This window comes from Fistularia commersonii, chromosome 7 (assembly GCF_037954325.1).
Source record: "Fistularia commersonii isolate RoL2024-O1a breed Wild chromosome 7, RoL_Fcom_v1.0, whole genome shotgun sequence".
In the NCBI taxonomy this organism is placed as follows: Eukaryota; Metazoa; Chordata; class Actinopteri; order Syngnathiformes; family Fistulariidae; genus Fistularia; species Fistularia commersonii.
In genome coordinates, this window is record NC_141290.1 from 5,645,005 (window position 1) to 5,664,863 (window position 19,859).

Below are 19,859 nucleotides of genomic sequence, written 5' to 3' on the forward strand. Positions count from 1 at the left end.
TGTAAACATACAAACATGTGCGCGCACACACACACACACACACACACACACACACACACACACACACACACACAGACACACACACACACACACACACACACGAACAAAAAAGGAAAAATGATAACATTAAATAATTTTAAAATAACAATAATAATAAATAATAATCATAAACTATAATAAATAATACTAAATATTAATAATAAATAATTATAATAATGAAGAATACAGTCATCTTCCATTGTCTTCGTCTTCTCTCTAATGTTCCCTGCTCAACAAGAGGATCTGAATCTTCTGACCGTTGAAGAACCCGGTTCTCCATCCTGATGTTCTCCTGCTGCCGAAGAACCTGGTTCTCTAACCACTGAAGAACCTGGTTCTCCATCATGGTGCTCTCTGACCACTTGAGAACCCAGTTCTCTGACCTCTGAAGAACCAGGTTCTCCATCCTTATGTTCTCTGTCCACTCAAGAACCCAGCTCTCCAACCACTGAAGAACCAGGCTCTCCGTCCTGACGTTCTCGAGCCTGAGGTGTTACAGAATGACCTGCCGCTGCAGTTCTCCATCGCCGGGGGCAACCAGAGGGCAGACATTCCTCCGCTAAGCCTCCCTGATTGACCCTAAAAAAAGTACAGCCCCCTCCTCCGCCTCCTCCTCCTCTTCCTCCTCCTCCTTCCCATCGGCCGCCCTCTTCCACGGGTGCCAGCCGGGACCAGAGGTTCCACCCAGCCTCCCCGAGTCCATCCCGGTCCCGCAGGAAACCCAAAACACACACAAGACACGTAGGCATGAACGGCCCGGGATACCTGCAGGAGCTGAGGAAGTACGAGGAGGTGGACGAGGAGGCGCTTCTGGCCTCGCTCTCCAGCGAGGAGCTGCGGGAGCTGGAGTGCCAGCTGGCCGAGCTGGAAGCCGACGACGACGTGCCCGTCGGGCTGCGGCAGCAAAACCGGACACGAACCGACGGCTGCGGCCGGCAGGAGAAGCAACAGGAGAAGACGCAGGAGAAGGTGCGGCCAAGAGACCTAACTCAAAAACATTAAGACTTGACTTCACAAAAAAAAAAAATAGAATTTTGTTAATTTGATCTTTTTAACATTTGGATTTGGAGAAAGCAAGTCAGACGGAAAAAAAAACAGGAGATGATATGAAGGAAAAAACATAATGGAACAATTCAAACCAAATTTTTTTTTTTTCTATTTTTAATTTCATTTTTAATGTTGTTATTTCTACAATAACAACAGAAAATTGAGGGGAAAAAAAACTGGAAATGATTTGGAAGAGAAAACCATATTTACAAAATCAAGGAAAAATTAAAATTCTAAAAAAAGTATTGTTTATTTCATCATGTTTGTATTTTTTATTGAAAAACAAGAACAAGAAACAGAAGAAAAAAAACAGTAAGCAATTTTGGAGAAAAATAGTGACAAATACAGAATTTTTTTTTTTTTCAATTTGTGAAAAAAAAAATCATGTTGAGAATGGGAAGAATAAAATCATGTTTTATGGATTTGATTGTATTTTTTTTAATTTCTGAATTAAAATCAGTGCGCTAATTAGCATTAGCACGTGGAATGACACTGATTTGAAAACAGAAACACCATGTAAAAAATCTATTTTCCAAAAAATAATGATCATGAAACGTATCAAGAAATATGTATGTATATGTATTATTTTTTTCCCAATAGAAATTACATAAAAGTTTACTAAAACTTAAAAGATTTGGAAACATCTGTACCTGAAGGGTGGGTTAAAGAAATTAGCAAAAAAGCAGGAGCAGGATGCTAGGAGCTAATGCTGCGCCCTGTGGCCTGCAGGAGGGGGGAAGGCAGGCGGACACCAGCGACGCCTCCGACGACGGGAAGAAACCATGGTGGGAAAGGGCGGCGGAGGACGAGGAGGAGGAACGCCGGAAGAGAGCAAAGACGTGGCGAAACTCCACCGTGGTGGAGGAGGCGCTGGAAAAAGTCTGCGCCGACGACCCCGCAACCAGGGAGGTCAACTTCAACAACATGGAGGACATCTCCGCCCACACGCTACTGCGTTTCGCCCGAGCGCTCCACGCCAACACCCACGTGCACGTCTTCACCCTCGCCAACACGCGTGCAGACGACCGCATGGCCTTCGCCGTGTCTGACATGCTGCGCCGCAACCGCTCCATCCGAAGCCTCAATATCGAATCCAACTTCCTGTCGGGCCGCGGCGTCCTGGCGCTGTTCGAGGCGCTGCAGAGCAACCGCTCACTGCTGGAGCTGCGGTTCCACAACCAGCGGCACATCTGCGGAGGACGGGTGGAGATGGAGATGGTGCAGCTGCTGCGGGTGAACACCACCTTGCTTAAGCTAGGCTACCACTTCGAGCTCCCGGGCCCCCGCATGGCGGCCACTGCCATCCTGACACGCAACCAGGACCAGCAGCGCCAGAGGAGGCTGCAGCAGCAGTGGCGGGAGCAGAAAACCCAGGAAAACGCGCAGAAAACCCCGGAAAACCAGAAAAGGAACATGCCGGCGGAGAAGAAGCTCACCGACAAGGCCCAGTGGAGACTGAGGAAGCCAAAGAATGGCAGCGAGAAGGAGAGCGTGGACGTCATGAAGGAGCTGAAGAAGTCGCAGCATAGGAGGCAGGAGGAGGCGTCCCGCCCGCCGCAGCCCGGTTGCCGTGACGACCTGATGGCAGCCATTCGCGGCAGCAGCATCCGATCCCTGAAGCGGGTAAGAACATGCGACTAGCTTGAAACCGCACAAGTAGTCGCAAATGCATATGGCTAGCATGAAAATCGCATAAGTTAGTTGCAAACTCATGTGGCTAGCCTGAAACGATAGCCGGGGTTTGCCACGGCAACGAGACACTCGTGAGGTGGTTTTCTGGGGTGACGTCGCCCGATGGGGCCACACAGCGAGCATCCAGCCGTTACGATCCTCACAATATGGCTGCCATGTCGGTCAACGCTCTGAGCAGCTATTCATAGCTGGCAGCTGTTGAGGAGGAAGAGCTGAGAAAAAAGCTGCTTGTCAACAAAACCAAACCACCACCAAACACCCAATGTTATGGTTTGACTGAAGTGACCTTTGACCTTTGAATTGAAAAAAAAAAAAAAAAAAAAGAAGTTTCTTCCTGATCATTCAGGTAAGTATTCCAAATTTTGGGGGCTTTTGTGTTTTCTTGTGTCTAAAGTATGTTGTAAGTTCCTTCATGTTATTCAACTTCCTGTCGTTTGTCAAATTCCTGTTATTTGACTTCCAGTAATGCGTCATATTCCTTGTATGTTTTTTAATTTTGTTATTTGTCGGCTTCCTTGACTTTGTTATTTAATTTCTTGTTGTTTGTCAACTTTGTGGTACTTAACTTCCTATATTTTTTTAATGATTAATATCAATATTTAATATTTGTTATAATTCATGCTATTTAATGTCCTATGTTTTGTCAACTTCCTGTTGTTTGACTTCCAGTAATTTGTCAAATTCCTTTTTTTAACTTCCTCTAGTTTGTCAACTTCCTGATTTGTCAAATTCCTATTATCAACTTACTATTGTTGTCAATTACCTGTTATTTCACTTCCTGTTTGTCAACTTCATTTTCTAATCTCATTTCATTTGTCATCTTCCTTGACTTTGTAATTTAACTTCCTTTTGATTCTGTTATTTAACTTCATACAAATCATAATCTTCTTGTTATCTAATTCCCTGTCATTGAATCATGTCATTTAGCTTCCCATAATTTGTCAAATTCATGTTACCAACTTCCTGTTGTTTGTCAGCTTCCTGTTATTTAATTTCCTGTCATTTGTGAACTTTCTGTCATTTGATAAAATTTGTCACAAATTTTGATTTTGTAATTTCCCATCCAGTCGTTTGTCAACTTTTTGTCACCTTACATCCCCCAGTTTGTCAAATTCCTGTTATTCAATTTCCTGTCATTTGCCAACTTCCTGTTATTTGACTTCCTATAATCATTCAAAATCCTGTCATTTAATTTCAGTCTATGTTGATTATGGGCCAATTTATTGATTGGTGTTTTTCACCCCCTTTTTCCCGCAGGTTGCCAGCTTGGGTGATTGGAAAAAAAAAAAAAAAACATTTTGTGTGTGTGAGTGTGTTTGCCTTCCTGTTTGAGCTGCTCTCTCTCCGTCTCTTCCAGGTGGATGTATCTCAGATTTGAGACCTCCAGCTCCGTCTCTCCCCGCTTGGCGTTGGCTGTACGAGACTCCCGCTCCTCCGTCCGCTTCATTTTCTCTGTAAATACGACACGATCAGGGAAAATAAAATGTTTCTGCTCCGCTTCAGACGTCCCCAGGGGACGGGGTTACTGTCTGGCAGCCAATCAGCTGCCAGACAGGAAGCCACCTGCTGCACAACCCGTCTGTCAGCACACACACATGGCATAACAACACTAAAGAGATGATCTGTCATCAGAAATAAATGATTCAAAAATAGATCCATTTCCCATAATGGGAAATTCAATAATTTAAAATAAGAATTGTCTCAAAAATTCCTGGAAAAAAAAAACATCAAAAAGAAATAGTTAATTGGAATTCATTTCATAGAAGTTAAGATATTTGTGGACAAAACTACTCAATGGCAAATAAGATAAATAAATAAACTTGGGGAAGATTCAGTTACTGGATTTGCGAATGTAAAACACTGGATTATTATTCAAGAAATACCTTTGAAAAGAAAGTTGAAAGTTAAAATGAAATATGGATACATAAACAAATGAAAAAAAACGGACTGTACAACTCAAATGTTGACTGGAAATCAGTAAAACTATTTTAATTAAAAAAAAAAAGTTTCTATCAAATAAAGAGAAAACGGTTTGAGAGAAAGAAAAAATAAAAAATAAATAAAAAAACAGGAAAGGACAGTGCGCGCGTATGTGCATGTGTATCACCACCAGTGTGTGATTAACAGTGCGTAAACATGTAATTGCAACAGTTGTCCAAGAAACTGGAGACGCTTGAAGAGACGCTAAATGTGGCTTCATTTAATCACCATGTAATGTCGTACACACACACACACACACACACACACACACACACACACACACACACACACACACACACACACACACACACACGGTCCGGGTTAACCTGTCGGGTGTCTGACGGACGCCGTCATTCCGTGTCTGGCCGCCAAGTGAAGCCAGAGGGCTGCAGACGGACGGACGCTCAGGAACAGGATGATGGAACTGGAATCGCTTGAACCACTCAGTTAATTGAAATTAAAAAAAATATAAAAAGATTCACCCCGAATGAGATATCATCATTTGAAATATCACATTCATAATCAATATTTCGAGAAGTAATTGCCTTATAAATCAGAAATAAACATCTTTGAAGGAAAATATTTGCTGGTAAACGAGAAAAATGGAAGAACTGACAGATAAAAAAAAAAAAAAAAGACCTGAACAGGACAGGGTGTACACAGGACACTTTAAAAGTATTTGCAAGTAAAAATAGTAAAAATATAATAAATAAATAAATAAATAAATAAATAAAAATAAGAATTTTTTTTTTAAAAAAAAGTAAAAATATTTGCTGATAAACGAGAAAAATGGAAGAACTGACCGATTAAAAAAAAAAAAAAAAAAGACCTGGACAGGACAGGGTGTACACAGGACACTTTACAAGTCTGAATAGTATAAAATACAAAATCAGACTCAAAGTGTGGGCAGGTTGTGTGTCCTGAGGACGCGGCGGGGTTAAAGACCAAGAGCCGAGGATCTCTGTAAATATTAACATTTATTTAAGTAAACAATTCAGTTTTCTTCCGCCACGCTCCTTCACGGGCTGGACGTCACTTCCTGTTTCTGCGGCGCCGGACGGTTCGAACCCTCTGAGACCCTCCCCTCCCAAGGGTGGCGAAGACACCGTAAACGGAAATGAAAAATATTTAAAAAAAAAAAAAAAAAAATCTTGGTTTCTCCTCCTTTTTTTTTTTTTTCAATAATCTATGAAAGCGGCTTCCCGTGTCGAAATAAAACCAAAACAGCCGCTGGGGAGCGACGGATACACACGAAAACAAACTACTTCAGGAGCCCTGTGCAAATGGAGGAGGAGGAGGCACCGCCTTTGGTCTCGATGAGGAGGGGCTTCTCCCAGGTCACACGACCACAACATATAGCTTATTAAAAAAAAAACAGATGCAAATAAATAGATGCCGGTGTGACGTTCGAGTCAGAGCTCCTGGAGGGAATTCAGATCGTTTAAGTGTCCGAGAGGGGGAAGGCGGGATGGGCTCAGTCGTCCCACTCGTCGTCCTCCTCGAAGTCCTCGTCTTCGTCGTCCTCCTCGTCTTCGTCTGAGGGGGGGGGGACAAATAGAGCGATAAAGATAAAAAAAAGGATAACACTTATTTTGCATTATTTAGCCAGGGAGTTGACAAAAGTCGGTCCAGTCACGTGACCTTCAACCCGCTCTTCACCTGAGGAGTGGATGGCACGGCTCCTCTTCTGCATCACCTCCATGAGGGCGCCTACGATGCCCGCCGTCGGCGCCGCCGTCTGCGGCCCGGACTCCGACTGGTCCGATACCTTGGGGAGGGGGAGTCGGGATGGCAGTGTCATGGGACGCTCTCCTTCCATGCCGGTGCACCTATCAATAATCAATAGCTGATGGGAGTGGGGGGGGGGGGGGGCAGAGCCTTACCGTCTTGAGCTGGATCCCCTGTCGGATCTGGTCCAGCAGGGCGTCCCGGCCGGTGGTGGGCGGAGCCTCGCGCTGGACCGGCTCCACCTTCTTCAGCTGAGCGCCGCCCCTGATCTGCTCCAGCAACGCAGATTTCCCGCCGGCGCTCGGGGAGGCGGGCGAGTCCCCGCCGGCGCCGTCCGTCTCCGAGGGCTGAGGCGGCGGCGGAGGTGGGGGAGGCGGTGGCGGTGGAGGGGGCGGAGCGGCGGTGGCGGCGCAGTGGGCTGGGCGTGGAGGGGGCGGAGCCTGTGGGGAGGCGTGCGAGGACGGGGGAGGGGGAGGCGGCGGGTGCTGGTGCTGCTGGTGGGGAGGGTGCTGATGGACTCCCCGCGTGGGAGGAGGCGGCGGCGGAGCACCCAGAGTCCCGGGGCGGGTGGGGGGCGGCGGGGGCGGCGCTGAGGAGGGGGCGCGGGACGGGGGAGGCGGAGGAGGAGCTCCACGGCCCCCTCTGGACGGGGGAGGAGGGGGAGGGGGTGCAGCCAGAGCCGAGGTGTGCGGAGGCGGAGGCGGGGGCGGGGGGCCGCCGCGAGATGGAGGAGGAGGAGGAGCTGCAGGGTCAAGAAAAAGAAACAACTGGAGACCATGTTTTTTTTACAACCTGATGAATTGATCCACTCAATCTGTTCAATTCTCCATCTCACCCATACTCAATCTGATCCTGTCTCTGTCGGATTCATACTACGCTAGTTACGGCGGTGAATACTGGGATTTGAGACGTCATGTTGCTCACCCTGCCGCCGCAGCTCGTTCTTGACCGCCTCCACGCCGCCCTTCTTCTCGATGAAGTCGTAGATGACCTTGGACGTCTCCCGATCTTTCAGCTGCGCCTCCGAGATGCCGCACATGTCGAACAGGTTCTTCAGCTCGGGGTCCAGGTTGTTCAGCTGGAGCACGACAACAACAACTCGCCGTTAGCCCGACTGTTGTACTGTAGGTCCATGAGGGTGATGCACTACAGGCTTTGGCCGCAAGGGGGCCTCTCAATGTCACTGTGACGACGTTTGACCCAGACTACACCCCAAAACCAAGGTTTTAGCTAGTTCCCCTAAACACAGAATAACTGAGCTAGCATAGCATCACTCGCCTTTAACTATGAACCTACAGGACTGTTTGCTAATTTGCCGAGACCAGTTTGTGTTGTGAGTTTGAGACTCTGCCTGGCAATTACCTAAATTTCTCATTGTTATTTGTCATGGGTTTGGAGCGTTCAATCCTCCTGACATAATTGACCGGATCATTCCGACACCACCCCGCCTCCGCTTGAGTTCGTCCGGCGGCAGAACTCGGGGCAGCGCCGTCACCACGGCACCCGGAACAACCAGTCCGGAACAGCGTGTGTCCGCGAGGCAGCCTGAAGCTCGCCGCACACGTGAGCAGGAAGCAGCGGCGGTGACGACAACGACAACAACGGACCTCTGTGTGATTCCAGTAGCCGCAGCGGCACAGGTTGGCCATTGTGTTCTGTTCTGTGTCCGTCAGTGTGTGTTTTAGTCATCGTGTAGGTCGGTGTGTGTTATTCTGTGTGTGTTTGGGTGTGTTAGTCAGTGTGTTTTGTGTCAGTGTGTGTTGTCGGCGTGTGTTGGTCAGCGTGTGCTGTCGGCGTGTGTTATTTTGTGCGTGTTGGTTGGTATGCGTTAGCTATTGTGTTGATCAGTGTGTGCTAGTATGTGCTGTCGGCGTGTGTTGGTCTCTGTGTGTTGTTTTGTGCGTGCTGTCAGGGTGTGTCATTTTGTGTGTGCTATTTCGTGCCTGTTGTCAGCTCGCGTTGTTTTGTGCACGTTGTCGACATGTGTTGTTTTGTGCATGTTGTCCGCATGTGTTTTGTGCATGTTGTCGGCATGTGTTTTGTGCATGCTGTCAGCGTGTGTTTTGTGCATGTTGTCGGCATGTGTTGTTTTGTGTGTCCTATCGGCTTGTTTCGTTTTGTGTGCGTTGTCGGTGTCCGTGCAGTTACTCACGTCGAAGCCTGTGTTCGGGTCCCAGCCCACGTGGCCGATGTGCCTGGACACACACAAGATGACATCACTCACGTGTCCGCCGACATAGCACTATTTGTGTGCGGAGCTCTGTGATTGGCAGGTGGCCCCTCCAAAGAGCAGCTCCGCCACGCCCCGGCCCCCTGACGGGTCCGAGCCGCTCCAGTGAGCGTGAGCGCTACCGCTAATGAATGAAAATGTTTGAGTGACATGCTAAACAGCTGGCCCACTCACTCCTGCGTCGGGCAGGAAACAAGAGGCTCCATTGAGCACTCAGACCCAACGCAACTTGTTTACTGTGGCGCCGGCTTACAGCTGAACAGACAAGGACATCAGGAGCGTATCCTTGAAATTTACCAGGCTGGTACTCATGCAGTACCAAGTTTCAGTGTACTTCAAACTATGAGTAGTCCTGCTCGGAACGCCGGGAAAAACGCATTTCTAAACATTGGTCCGCTTCGCACTAAAGACGGATGTGGACTCACTTGAAGTTGCTGGGCGTCCCGATGTCAGCTTTGGTCAACTTCTTCTTCTTCCCTTTGGCCTTCTTGTCCCTGCGAGCCAGGCCACCGTGGCTCAACACATTGTTGACGTGGTACGGCGGCTGGGGGCCGTTGTGGAAGCGCATGTTGTTGATCTCGGGGTTCTTGATGTCCACAGTTGCCATGGGAAGCGCCGGGCCTGTGCAGAGAGGGCAGTATCAGGGGATAAGAGTCCACTCTAGATGTGACATTTGCAATGTATCATGCATGATGAAGGGAGCCTTCCTCATGTCTGAGTGACTCAGGGGGCGGTTGCAGTCCCAAGAAGGGGGCCGACCCTTGTGGACCATGTGACTTCTGGACCCGCCTGGGAGCCCAGGAGGGAGGAGTCACTCAACACCTTGAGGGAGCAGGAGTCTGAATGAGCTTCTTAAATGGGCACCTGTGACTGGTCGCCCCGCCCCTCATCATGTGACTCCTTGGTCACATGACTCCCTGGGTAGTGGGAGTAGCCAACTGCCCACCCCTGAACCAGTAATCGCATTAAAGCATCAGGCTTGTGTTGGCTGCTGTCATGGAGCGTTCCTGCCCGGCTGCAGGTGTACCACACTGGTAAGAACCCAAAGGACACCTGTGTTTTAATTTACATTGCCTAACTTTGTGACGTTCCCATTGGCTGTGTGACATCAGCTCTGCTCCCCCTGTGTGACAGTCACTGTGTGACATCGCAGCTTCCCCTGTGTGACATCAGACGCTCGCGACAAGGTGCACGTCATGTCGTTCACACGGGGCTGAACCTCACTGCAACAAGCAGCAGCAACAACAGGTATCACCGTTTACAGTTGTGTTCGTAAACACAGCTAGTTCGCTTTCAAGCTAACCGGCTAAAGACTGCAACCGAAATACTGCAGCTGTGAATGGACGCACCCCTTCTCCATAGATACCTGTGGTGAAAAGACTTCATGGAGTTTCCTTTTGATCTTAACCAGTTATTCACAGACAGGGTCTCCGTCTTGGATCAGAACTTTGCTGCGTGTCGGAAATTATCGGGAAGGCCAGACCTTCAGGCCAACATTGGCTCGGTTATTGATGAAATCGGCAGAGCGTCAGCAAAGGCCCAGAAGCTAAGACGCCCGGTGACAAGTGCTTCCAAGTTGCAGTCCCAGACGCATCAGCTATACGTGCTGAAGGACAGGAGCAGCAACAGGGGGTCGGGTGTTATCGTGGGGTTTCTCAAGGTCGGCTTCAAGAAGCTGTTTCTGCTGGACAAACAGGGTGAACACATAGAGGCAGAGCCGCCGTGCGTCTTGGATTTCTACATCGCGGAGGGCTTTCAGAGACAAGGATACGGGCTGGAGCTGTTCAACTTCATGTTACAGCACAGGACTCTCGAGCCAGTCCTGATGGCCTATGACAGACCTTCGCCCAAGCTGATGTCCTTCCTGGCAAAGCATTACCGCCTGAGACAAAGCATCCCCCAGTTCAACAACTTTGTCGTGTTTGAGGGCTTCTTCCTCAACCGATCAGCGGTGCAGCTCAAAAAGATTTCCCTGCAAAGCTGGAGAGAGAGTACAACCTTTGGCTTTTAAATGGAGCCAAATCCAGAGGAGAGGACTCTCCCTGGGACAGTAGCCTCTCAGATACCAGAAGACTCCATACAATTGCATTGATCCTGATAGCACAATGCATGTAGGCAGTCCAGCTGTAGGACTCCAGGTCTGGACAAGCTGGTCACACTCCCAACTGGCTACTTCCACAGAGGAAGCCCTTGAGTGCAAGGCACAAAAGCAACACAGTGGCCGATCGGGATACGGACTTTTCTCAAGAGATGAGAACCCAGACAGGTCTGGAGAGTCCTAAGGCTCAGTTGTCAATACAAAGTAATGCCAGGAAATACCATCTCCCGGGACTCTGGGAGAGAAATATTCCTTTGCCCCACTTTGAGCCATCATGGCAAACCAATGTTGGTTCTGACCCTAAGAACCGACTTGCGCCCTTGGTGAATACGAGTGCATTTTGAAGGGACTCTTTGGATGACTTTGATCATCTGAATAAAATAAAAGTACAGTCGAACCTCGGCTTACGAATGTCATTTGTACTATGACTCAGTTCGTGAACCGAATCAATTTTTCCCATTGGAGTCAATGTAAAGCCCATCAATCTGTCCTCCAGCCCCAAAAACATACTGTTCTCTTTTGAAACTTTTTATGGGTTTATTTGTGACATAAAAGGAATTAAAGATAACCATAATTATTGCTACGTTTCTGGCATTCTTTCTCTTCTTGGCAGCACCAGCACTCTCCTTCAGCGTCTCCTTCATTAAATCAGCACGCAAAAGTAAAGGCGTCTCACATGAGACCCTCGCAAATGCTATCTCCAGCAAGCTGTCTTTCAGAAATCACTTTTCTCTTCTTCTAAGACTTGAGACATTTACTTTGTTAACATAGTCACCCCTTTTAGCGCATCTTTGTTCGAAAAGATTGTAGAGATGGTCTACATAGCCATGCAATAGATTAGTAACACGAGCACCAAGGTCATGTTTAGCTATTACTTCCTTTTCGGATCGACTGTAAGTCTTAACTTCTTCTTAAAACCACCAACACTAGGACTTAACTTTTTAGGATGCCAAAATGAGGGCTAACATACTGAAGAGGGGGGAGTACCGCTCACTATTGTCACCACGCTACAAGGCCACACGGCAGAAAGCCCGTCACTATTAGTGCACCCAGGGCTTGTTCGCAGCTCCAATCAAAATGTGATCAAAAACTGTTCATCGGCTGATTTGTTTGCGATTTGGAGCATTCGCAAGCTGAGGTCCTACTGTACTCTAGTCTTTTTTAAAAAACTCATAAGGACCGTATTTCCACCACAAAACTCAGATTTGCCTAAAGACTTCATGTACACGAAAAGTGTAAAGTGCAGTTCTGCCCAAGTTCTCCGGTCGGGTTTTTATGCTGGTCGGCACAAGAGACCCTTATCACCCCCAAATTCCTCGTGCTACCTTCTCTCTTTCTAACTGCTTTTAACGAGGTCTTTAAGGTCCAGTTGACCATCAACATCGGTCAGTGTCCTCTTCAATCTTGGTTCTTCTTCGGATCTCACTGCGCTACAACTTTTCTTTGCCCATTTGTCTTTAGAAAAACCCAATGTACTTTAAATTACTCCACTGTCTCCACTGCCTGGTATATTTTTAACCTTCTCCCAGCCCTTCTGTTCTCTGATATGGCCGTCTTCAACGGCCACCTGATGCAATTTCATCTGAGCAGAGGCTCAAAAATCAATCTTTTTCTGCGATGTATAGTGATACCCCTAAAGTGCTCCGTCCCGGGCTGCACTTGAAAACCCTCTAATCTCCGCAAACCACAGCGGCATCTGACCTGACTAGTAATCCGCTGCTAATCCCCCTCCAAATCCCTGGGCTCCCCCGTGAATCCTGGATGTCTACAACCAGGCTAACAAGCTGGGGTCAAATCCGCTGTCTGAAAGGGCCAGGTCCCCCCCCAAGCCCAAACCAGGTGGATTGAAAGCCAGCTGTTGTGATGTTTCCGCGATCACATGATTGATTGGATGCATCACTGTCGTAGATATTCCCAACAAAATTTCTCTTTTGATTTTAATGAATTCGATCTCAACATCTGTCCATTCATTCAAAAGGGGTTTTTGTTGGGTTGGGACCATTTCCAGCTGACAGGCGGGGCTTAACCAGCATTGCTCACGTATCGCAGCTCGATTCACTAAAAAACGATTTTGGAGGACGCGGGGGGACTCCCTGAACAAGGTGCAGACTAAGCAAGGCGCAGCGGAGACCCCAGATTACAGATTAGGTTTGGAGGGGACATGTGGCCCACAGATGGACCTCCTGCTGGCCACGTAAACCTGCACCAGGGGTGGGGGGATGGGGGGATTGAGTGCCCTGGAAGGAGGGCAACAGATGCCACCAAGGAGCACCAATGCTAGCCAGCGAATAAGCGCAATACCATTTTGGGCGTCACATTCCAATAGAAGAGATGCGTCACTAGTCGCACAAGAAGGTTTACTGAATTTTCTCTGTGTTCTCTCCTGGTTCTGCTGCCCCCACATCACAAAAACAGTCAGTAGGTACATAGGAGACCTTTAAAGGAACCAACAGGCATAAATGTGCTTTACGGTTTTCCTAATACTAGAGTATGTTGTTAAAAAAAAAAAAACAACAAAGAATTAATTCTTTGGAAATTGCAAATTGATAACATGTTTTAACCAAGAGGTGCCACCATTGTTGTATAAAGGTTGCCTGTGTTAACTTTGGCTTTCCACTAGTGTTATACTGTAAAAATGCCACATTGGGCTGCTTTTGGGAGAAATTTCCAGTCCAAGGGAAACAAAGGGACTGATGGTTTGCACAGCTTTCCAAGGGATAAGAAGAGAAGTGGGAAACTGCTTGATGTACTGCTGGACGTACGAAACCTTCAAAGCATCCACGGCAGTGCTCTCGCCACTTCTCTCCGGACAACATTTGACACACTTAGCCGAGCTAAGCTGCTGAAAGTGCTGCTGGTTTTAAGTGGCCACTAAAGCCTAACGCTTCAGTGTAAACCTCCTCGCTCACGTCTCTCGGGTTCAATCCAGGAAGGGTTGCACGGATGATGTTTTTGCACCATACGGTAAAATGAAAGGACTGAGCCAGGGTTCAACCTTGGCAAATCACTACTCAGATCGCATTGTGACGCAAAAGACAATGGCGGTCTATGACAGACTTTTTTTTACACTTTCTCTACAAACTAAGATATGGTAAGAGATTGTACGTAGCTGGTACAAATATTGATGTAATCGGACAATAACGTCTTGGTAACCGGGGATTTCTAAAAATCGGTCCATTAGAATGACAGAGTGAATGGTCGAAACACACAATTTTATAACAAGAATGAATAAGTATAATGACATCAGTTGTCAACTTCTGATTCATAGAAATCGGGACTATTTACAAAATGTTTTTACTCTTTTTGACTGGGGCAGGAAATCTATGAAAAACCAGCTAGATTTATCTTTTTGTCAGATTAATTTCTCCAGTTATTGTCGTCCTGTCTGGCAGCTCGTGTCACCAGAGCCCGCCAGTGCTCAATGAGACAGCAAATCTGGGCCGTGGTGGTGCAAAGAGCTCGCTACAGATTTTGAGATCTGGCTTACACAAGGGGCGACGCCATGTTCTTAGCCTTTTGGTAAAGGAGGCATAAACTACCTGGCTGCATCATTTATTTGAACGTCACAGCCATGTGATCAGGATTCGACATATCGTTTTTAGAGTCACCTCCTTTTTCTGCAAGAGAAAGAAATGTTGCTTTAGGACAAAAAAAAAGGTTAAAACTTGAAATGAAAAGGAAATAAAAAGACAGGGAGTTGAGAGGCTGAAGAGTGGTTTAAAGCAACAGAGTCCAGGAAGTGAACCAAGGTGCAGTGTCTTGTCTTGACCACACCAGACGAGGGCCCGAAGGCAATAATCAGCGTCAGAGCAGTTAGGGTTGCGGGGAGACTATCCCAGGGGTCATTGGGGGATAGGCGGGGTTCACCCTGGAGCGGTCAATCACAGGAGACAACCATTGCCCTTCACGTTTGCAGGTCATAGAGACATACGACCATTGCCCCTTTCATTCACGCATCAGAAAAACGCACGACTGTTCACTCTCATTCTCACGTAATTCAGGAACATTAAGTTTTTGCTGTCCGTCTCCGGCATAATGAGGGACGCGGCGCTTGTCGGACACGTTTGACACGCTGAGCTCACCGGCGGCTGAACAGAGAGGAGGCTGTTCTAAACAAACCCCACGCTCGCGACCTCAACCCTCCGGCTCTGTTCATTATCCTTCCATCACACAGAGACACACTTATATAATCAGTGTCCCGCAGTCCTAATAGTGATCAGTTTGATATTAATGACCTTAGAGTGAAACCAGGAAGTGAAGGTTATCAGACAAACCTCAAGTACCAGGATGTTGATGCAACTTTAGGAAAAACTGAATAAAAACAACCTACAAAATGAGAGCCCCATTTCTTCCCCTCCATCCTCATCGGACAATCAGTTTCCAAGGGGCATTTGTCAGGATGCTTCCAGCATCCAATCAGATGAAGAGGACCCGGTTGGAAGGAACCAAACCATGGGGAATGCTGGTGGAGTCAAGTTCATTTAAAGGTATACTTAGACGCTACAATATCACGACCTGACATCTAGGACCAAGAGCCAGGATGCTAGTGGAAGTTGACAGCTGATGTCACGGCTCACCTGTCTTCCGCTGTCGTCGGTTAAGCAGGTCATTCACGGCGACCCTGAAGCGCCTTGCTTCTTCCTCGCTGGCAAAGTTCAGGCCGATCTGACTGGTCTGAGGAGAAGGAGAGCAAGGAGACGGAGAAGACGAAGAAGACACGCAACAACATCAAAATTTGAATTTCCGATTCGGTTAAGCTCAGCTCTGGAAAAGTGATCCATTCTACCCGAGCCATTGTTAGCTAACATCTACCATATGGTAAGGTTTCCACAACATGACATTCTAGCCTCTCTGAATAAAACACACACACGCACACACTTACGTCTCCGGCGAAGGAGATGAAGTAGGACCTGGAGGCGGTGATTGAGAAGTTGTGGTAAAGTTCTTGCTCAAACATGGTTTTCCCTTCCTGGAACACACCCGGTCGCTCATTAATATAATTCAAGGCGATTTTTCCCCAGGGGGGAGGAACATGTGCTTCCCCTTCGCTGATGACACCACTCCACTCCTGTTAGCTTAGCTCTTAGCTCCACATCCCAGCAAACAATGAGCACTGAGTGGTTTGTATACCTGGATACAGGAAGGTTCCTAAATGCTCCTAGTGGTCTACTAGTGGAAGTACAAGCATAGCATTGCTCATTGGACCACTGCGAGCAGCCATTTTTAAGCTGTAAATAGAGCATCAGGACAGCGTTGATCACCATGGTAACCACCCGGTTTAAACGGTGCAGAAGAGACGATGCTATGATGCCACTTCCAATGACGTGGGACATCCTATGTTTTCACATATGGACACCATATCGGTGAGGAAACCATTTTTAAAATGACGATTTTCTGATCGGAGTCCTGGTGGAGAACATCTTACTATTAGACATGTCATCACAAGGCAGCTGGATTGTTAAAAAGCATGTCTGATAACCTGACGGAAAGGGGCTAATACTTGTTATAATTTTTGCAAAGCTAAGTAGTCGGAATAATGCGGCACGAAGGAAGACACCGGCCTTCTGGTCTTATCAGTGTCACGATTTACAGGAAGTTCAATTTAAAACCTTATGGAAACTTTACCACTCACCTTGATGTCAAAGACCCTGATGAAGTAGGACCTCTGGGGGTTGTCTTTGACCAGACAGGTGACGCCACAGCACTTCTTCATCCAGCTGCAACCGCGGTCGGCAACATACACCTGCACCACCGCCGAGCACAGCGTCTGCACACCAGTTAGCAAGGACAGGGCACCATTAGCTCAGGAATTCCTGCTACTTCATCTTCTTCTTCTCCGCTGGTGGCTTGCTCTTTTAAGAGGGATCCAGAGCTGCAAAGACGGCCACGATCCACATCTCAGCGAATTGATTTGGGGGAGCCAAAATCAGCAGGAAACTGGCTAACTTCGCCAGCCAAGTATGAGGAGTTTGGTTCCACCTTCTTCTGACATGAAGGTAAACAACCACCAGACAACAGAACGTTGTACATGTTGAACAATAAATTAGCTCAAAATAAGGACGCAATAGTTGAGGATGACAAAGACATTAGCTTGCACCAAGGTGAGCACAACTCACCTTTCCAATGGGCAAGAAATACCAACAGATCGTCGCCAAACTGACAGATAATTTGTGGAAAATGAGGGAAAAAGTGAGGGAGACGTTCTTGTGCAGTGGAAAACTCTACTCAAAGTCATGTAGGAGTGGGCCTGAAAACCCCATCCAGAAGAGGATTAGATAAGATCTAGACCTCAGCAGGGGAAAAGAAAAAAAAAATCCATCGAAGAACTGCAGAGAATTAAGCAAAGACCTTCTCAGACAATCCCAGAGAGAAAAACCATGGGTGACCAGAGAATCAACGGGAGATGATCTCCGTCTGAACAACCAGCTTGCTCCACATCTGGAGAAGGGAGCCGTGTCTGGAGAGATGGAGACGTTTTCCTCGGCCGAGTTTGGAAAGCAAGATAGGAATCAGGATGGGGACGGGATCCGTGGGCTCGAAGGGCACAAGTAAAGTCGTGCAGGAAATTACCTGCTCATGAAAACTAGCTTAAAACTGGGAGATGACAGGGTGAAGGTATGAGGAAAAACACCAGAGACATGGAAGAACGTAACACAAATAGGAGTAATGTAAAAATAGCGACAACTGCTTTGGGTCCATTTCCCTGAGTGAAGCAGAAGAACCCCCCTGCTTGGAGGAGCGTTTGGATCAGGTGATGGGCAACGCGCATTCACCCCCTCCTCTCAGAAAAATATAATTCCTCTGCAAATATGACTGTTCACAAAACACATGACGGTGGCAGGAAACTGCCTAGAGTTTACGAGGTAGATAACACTGAAATCCATGGACACTTGAAGGGATCCACCCCCTAAAGTCGACAATTAATAAAGTAGAATATCAATAATTTAGTTTCGAGAATTCAGTGATGATATCTAGGGATTTGCAGCTCATTCTGCAGGAGATGTCCAGAAGGGAATGAGTGAGGACCTGCACAAAAACGGATCAGTGATCGAATATGGCTGATGGTGCAGGGAGGTTCTGGTCCTAAGGACGCGTCTGCTGCAGGTGTAAACAAACTCACCGCGCATTTCCGACCCAGGTACCCGAACAGACACTCGTTCTCCTGCGGGGTCAGCAGGATGGAACCCACGTTGGTGGCGCGGCGGGGCGGCGGGTGGCTGTTCATGGCGCCGAATGCTTCTCCACGACCCCCCACCTGGATCAAGACACGATTCGGTTATCCTTCTTGACCCCCGCCGCCGGACGGCCCCGATTACACAAAATCCACGCGGGATCCGGTCGCCGTGGCCTGCAAGCCGGATCATCCTCGCTGACTCACGGGCTCGGAGGGCGACAGAGGACGGGGAGCGAGTCCCCCCCGGGGGCTCTGGCTCCTGTGTGCGCGGACCGTAGGGGCTCCGTCTGGTCAGGGGACGTGACCGAACCGCTGCACGGCGCGTCTTCGGACTGGAAAGGACGCGGCGCTCTCATTCGGAAACTCCCGCAGCTGCGGCGGCGATGCGCACATCCAATATGGCCGCCACGCGGAGTTTACCACTTTAAACCGAGCAGCAGGGGGGGGTCGAATATTCCAATTAAAATCCACCTCTACATTGGAATTAACTATCGAACTTTACCTAAGTCTATTGTATCCTATAGCTATCTTATGTTAAAAAAAACTTATACGGGGTTATTTTTGGCCCATAGTTTGGAGATAAAAAAACACGGCTCACTAACTTACAATGGTTCCGTCTGGTGGGCCGTGCCGCTGCCCTGCGAAAGGAGGGGCGGGGCCACGACTGACGTCAGCCGTGAGAACCAGATGGCCGGGACGAAAATGTAAATAAGGCGCCCGGCAGGGAATAACCCTAGTTTTTGTTAATGTCCGGGGCGTCGTTTACAATTCAATTCAATGTTGAATTCCCAAGAGAGGAAAGAAGGCCAGAAGGCTATCGGTGATTCACTTGAATCCCAATCTAGACGATTTCAGCAAATTCATCCACGTGTCTATTGTAAATATTAGGGTAACTTCTTGTTCGAATTTTATTCTGCACTTATCAAGGAGGGAAAATGCATGAAGTCTGCACATACAGAGAATAGAGTCCACCGCTGGACCCAAAAACAGGGCCCTTTCTACTGGTGAAGTGACAGTGCTGTACCACCGACCCACTGCAGCAGTTTTTACAACGCTGATGATGAATTCAATATTCTGATACATTTTTGGGCAACATAAATGTAAGTTTGGCCAAAAGTTTGGCGATTTTTTTCCAAGTCTAAACGGTAATCATAACTTCAATTCTCCTTTCATTTCAGGGTGTAGCGGGTGAACAGACTCATCATAAGACCAAAGACAAAATACTACTACTAATAATAGTGGGAATGGGGGAAAAGATGTGTAATATGTTGAGAAATTCACTATTTTTATTCACCATTATTTGTATTATTATTATTATTATTATCATTATTAACTACTGGTCAGAGAGGCCGGGTAGATATGGTTTTAAAATGTGAAGAGCCGAGAGTGAGTATATGGGATGGAGGATGTAGGAGATGGCATTGCCAGGCAGGGAGAAAGACAGGACTAAAGAGATTTATGGATGTGGTGAAGGACATAGTGAGGATGGGAGAGTACTGTTGAGACCTTTAATTACTTAGAAGCCCGAAGAAGAAGAACAATGAATAATGGCTAGGAATAAAGATGTCATTTTATCTTTATGAATATATGTATATGTACATTACATATGTACATTATATATAATATTAAATTGTTGCGTCACAGAACAGAAAAGCCATCTCCATTTATGTGAGGAAACACAAGAACAGAAAATACAAAATGCCAAGAAAATACTACAAACTACTAATATTTATACTTATATTGCTTTTATATTACTATTATACCTATATTATAGTAAGTCGGTTTTAAAACCAGAAAAATGCAAACCATATGAATGTCAGCGGAGAAGAATAACAGGAAGTAGAAGCAGTAATTGAAGCCGCGTGGCTGCG

At 47.2% G+C, this 19,859-nt stretch overlaps 2 protein-coding genes and 1 pseudogene across 2 annotated transcripts; 2 read left to right on the forward strand and 1 right to left on the reverse strand.

Annotated features, from left to right (window-relative positions):
• Positions 1 to 613: 613 nt before the first annotated feature.
• Positions 614 to 4,516, forward strand: lmod2a (leiomodin 2 (cardiac) a). Its single transcript, XM_086149315.1, has 3 exons — positions 614 to 1,008; positions 1,816 to 2,709; positions 4,136 to 4,516. The coding sequence occupies exons 1-3, from the start codon at positions 787 to 789 to the stop codon at positions 4,154 to 4,156; spliced, it is 1,137 nt and encodes a 378-aa protein (XP_086005441.1). The 5' UTR covers positions 614 to 786; the 3' UTR covers positions 4,157 to 4,516.
• A 1,203-nt stretch (positions 4,517 to 5,719) lies between these two features.
• On the reverse strand, positions 5,720 to 18,328 carry LOC147232472 (actin nucleation-promoting factor WASL-like). The gene is made up of 11 exons (XM_086149314.1): positions 18,193 to 18,328; positions 17,935 to 18,069; positions 16,447 to 16,581; positions 15,697 to 15,783; positions 15,392 to 15,488; positions 9,142 to 9,337; positions 8,639 to 8,681; positions 7,411 to 7,564; positions 6,642 to 7,228; positions 6,418 to 6,526; positions 5,720 to 6,294 (listed from the first exon to the last, which is right to left on the reverse strand). The coding sequence occupies exons 2-11, from the start codon at positions 18,037 to 18,039 to the stop codon at positions 6,233 to 6,235; spliced, it is 1,575 nt and encodes a 524-aa protein (XP_086005440.1). The 5' UTR covers positions 18,040 to 18,069; positions 18,193 to 18,328; the 3' UTR covers positions 5,720 to 6,232.
• LOC147232473 (alpha-tubulin N-acetyltransferase 1 pseudogene) lies at positions 10,068 to 10,794 on the forward strand (annotated as a pseudogene).
• Positions 18,329 to 19,859: the final 1,531 nt, after the last annotated feature.

Bases quoted from the DNA above. Each gene is read 5' to 3' on its own strand.
- lmod2a (XM_086149315.1), top strand. From the start codon at position 787: ATGAACGGCCCGGGATACCTGCAGGAGCTGAGGAAGTACGAGGAGGTG. The intron at 1,009-1,815 runs GTGCGGCCAAGA...TGTGGCCTGCAG, and splicing joins AGGAGAAGACGCAGGAGAAG to GAGGGGGGAAGGCAGGCGGA. The intron at 2,710-4,135 runs GTAAGAACATGC...CGTCTCTTCCAG, and splicing joins GCATCCGATCCCTGAAGCGG to GTGGATGTATCTCAGATTTG.
- LOC147232472 (XM_086149314.1), bottom strand. From the start codon at position 18,039: ATGAACAGCCACCCGCCGCCCCGCCGCGCCACCAACGTGGGTTCCATC. The intron at 7,229-7,410 runs GTGAGCAACATG...TTGACCCTGCAG, and splicing joins GAACGAGCTGCGGCGGCAGG to CTCCTCCTCCTCCTCCATCT. The intron at 6,527-6,641 runs GTAAGGCTCTGC...CCCCTCCCCAAG, and splicing joins AGGGGATCCAGCTCAAGACG to GTATCGGACCAGTCGGAGTC.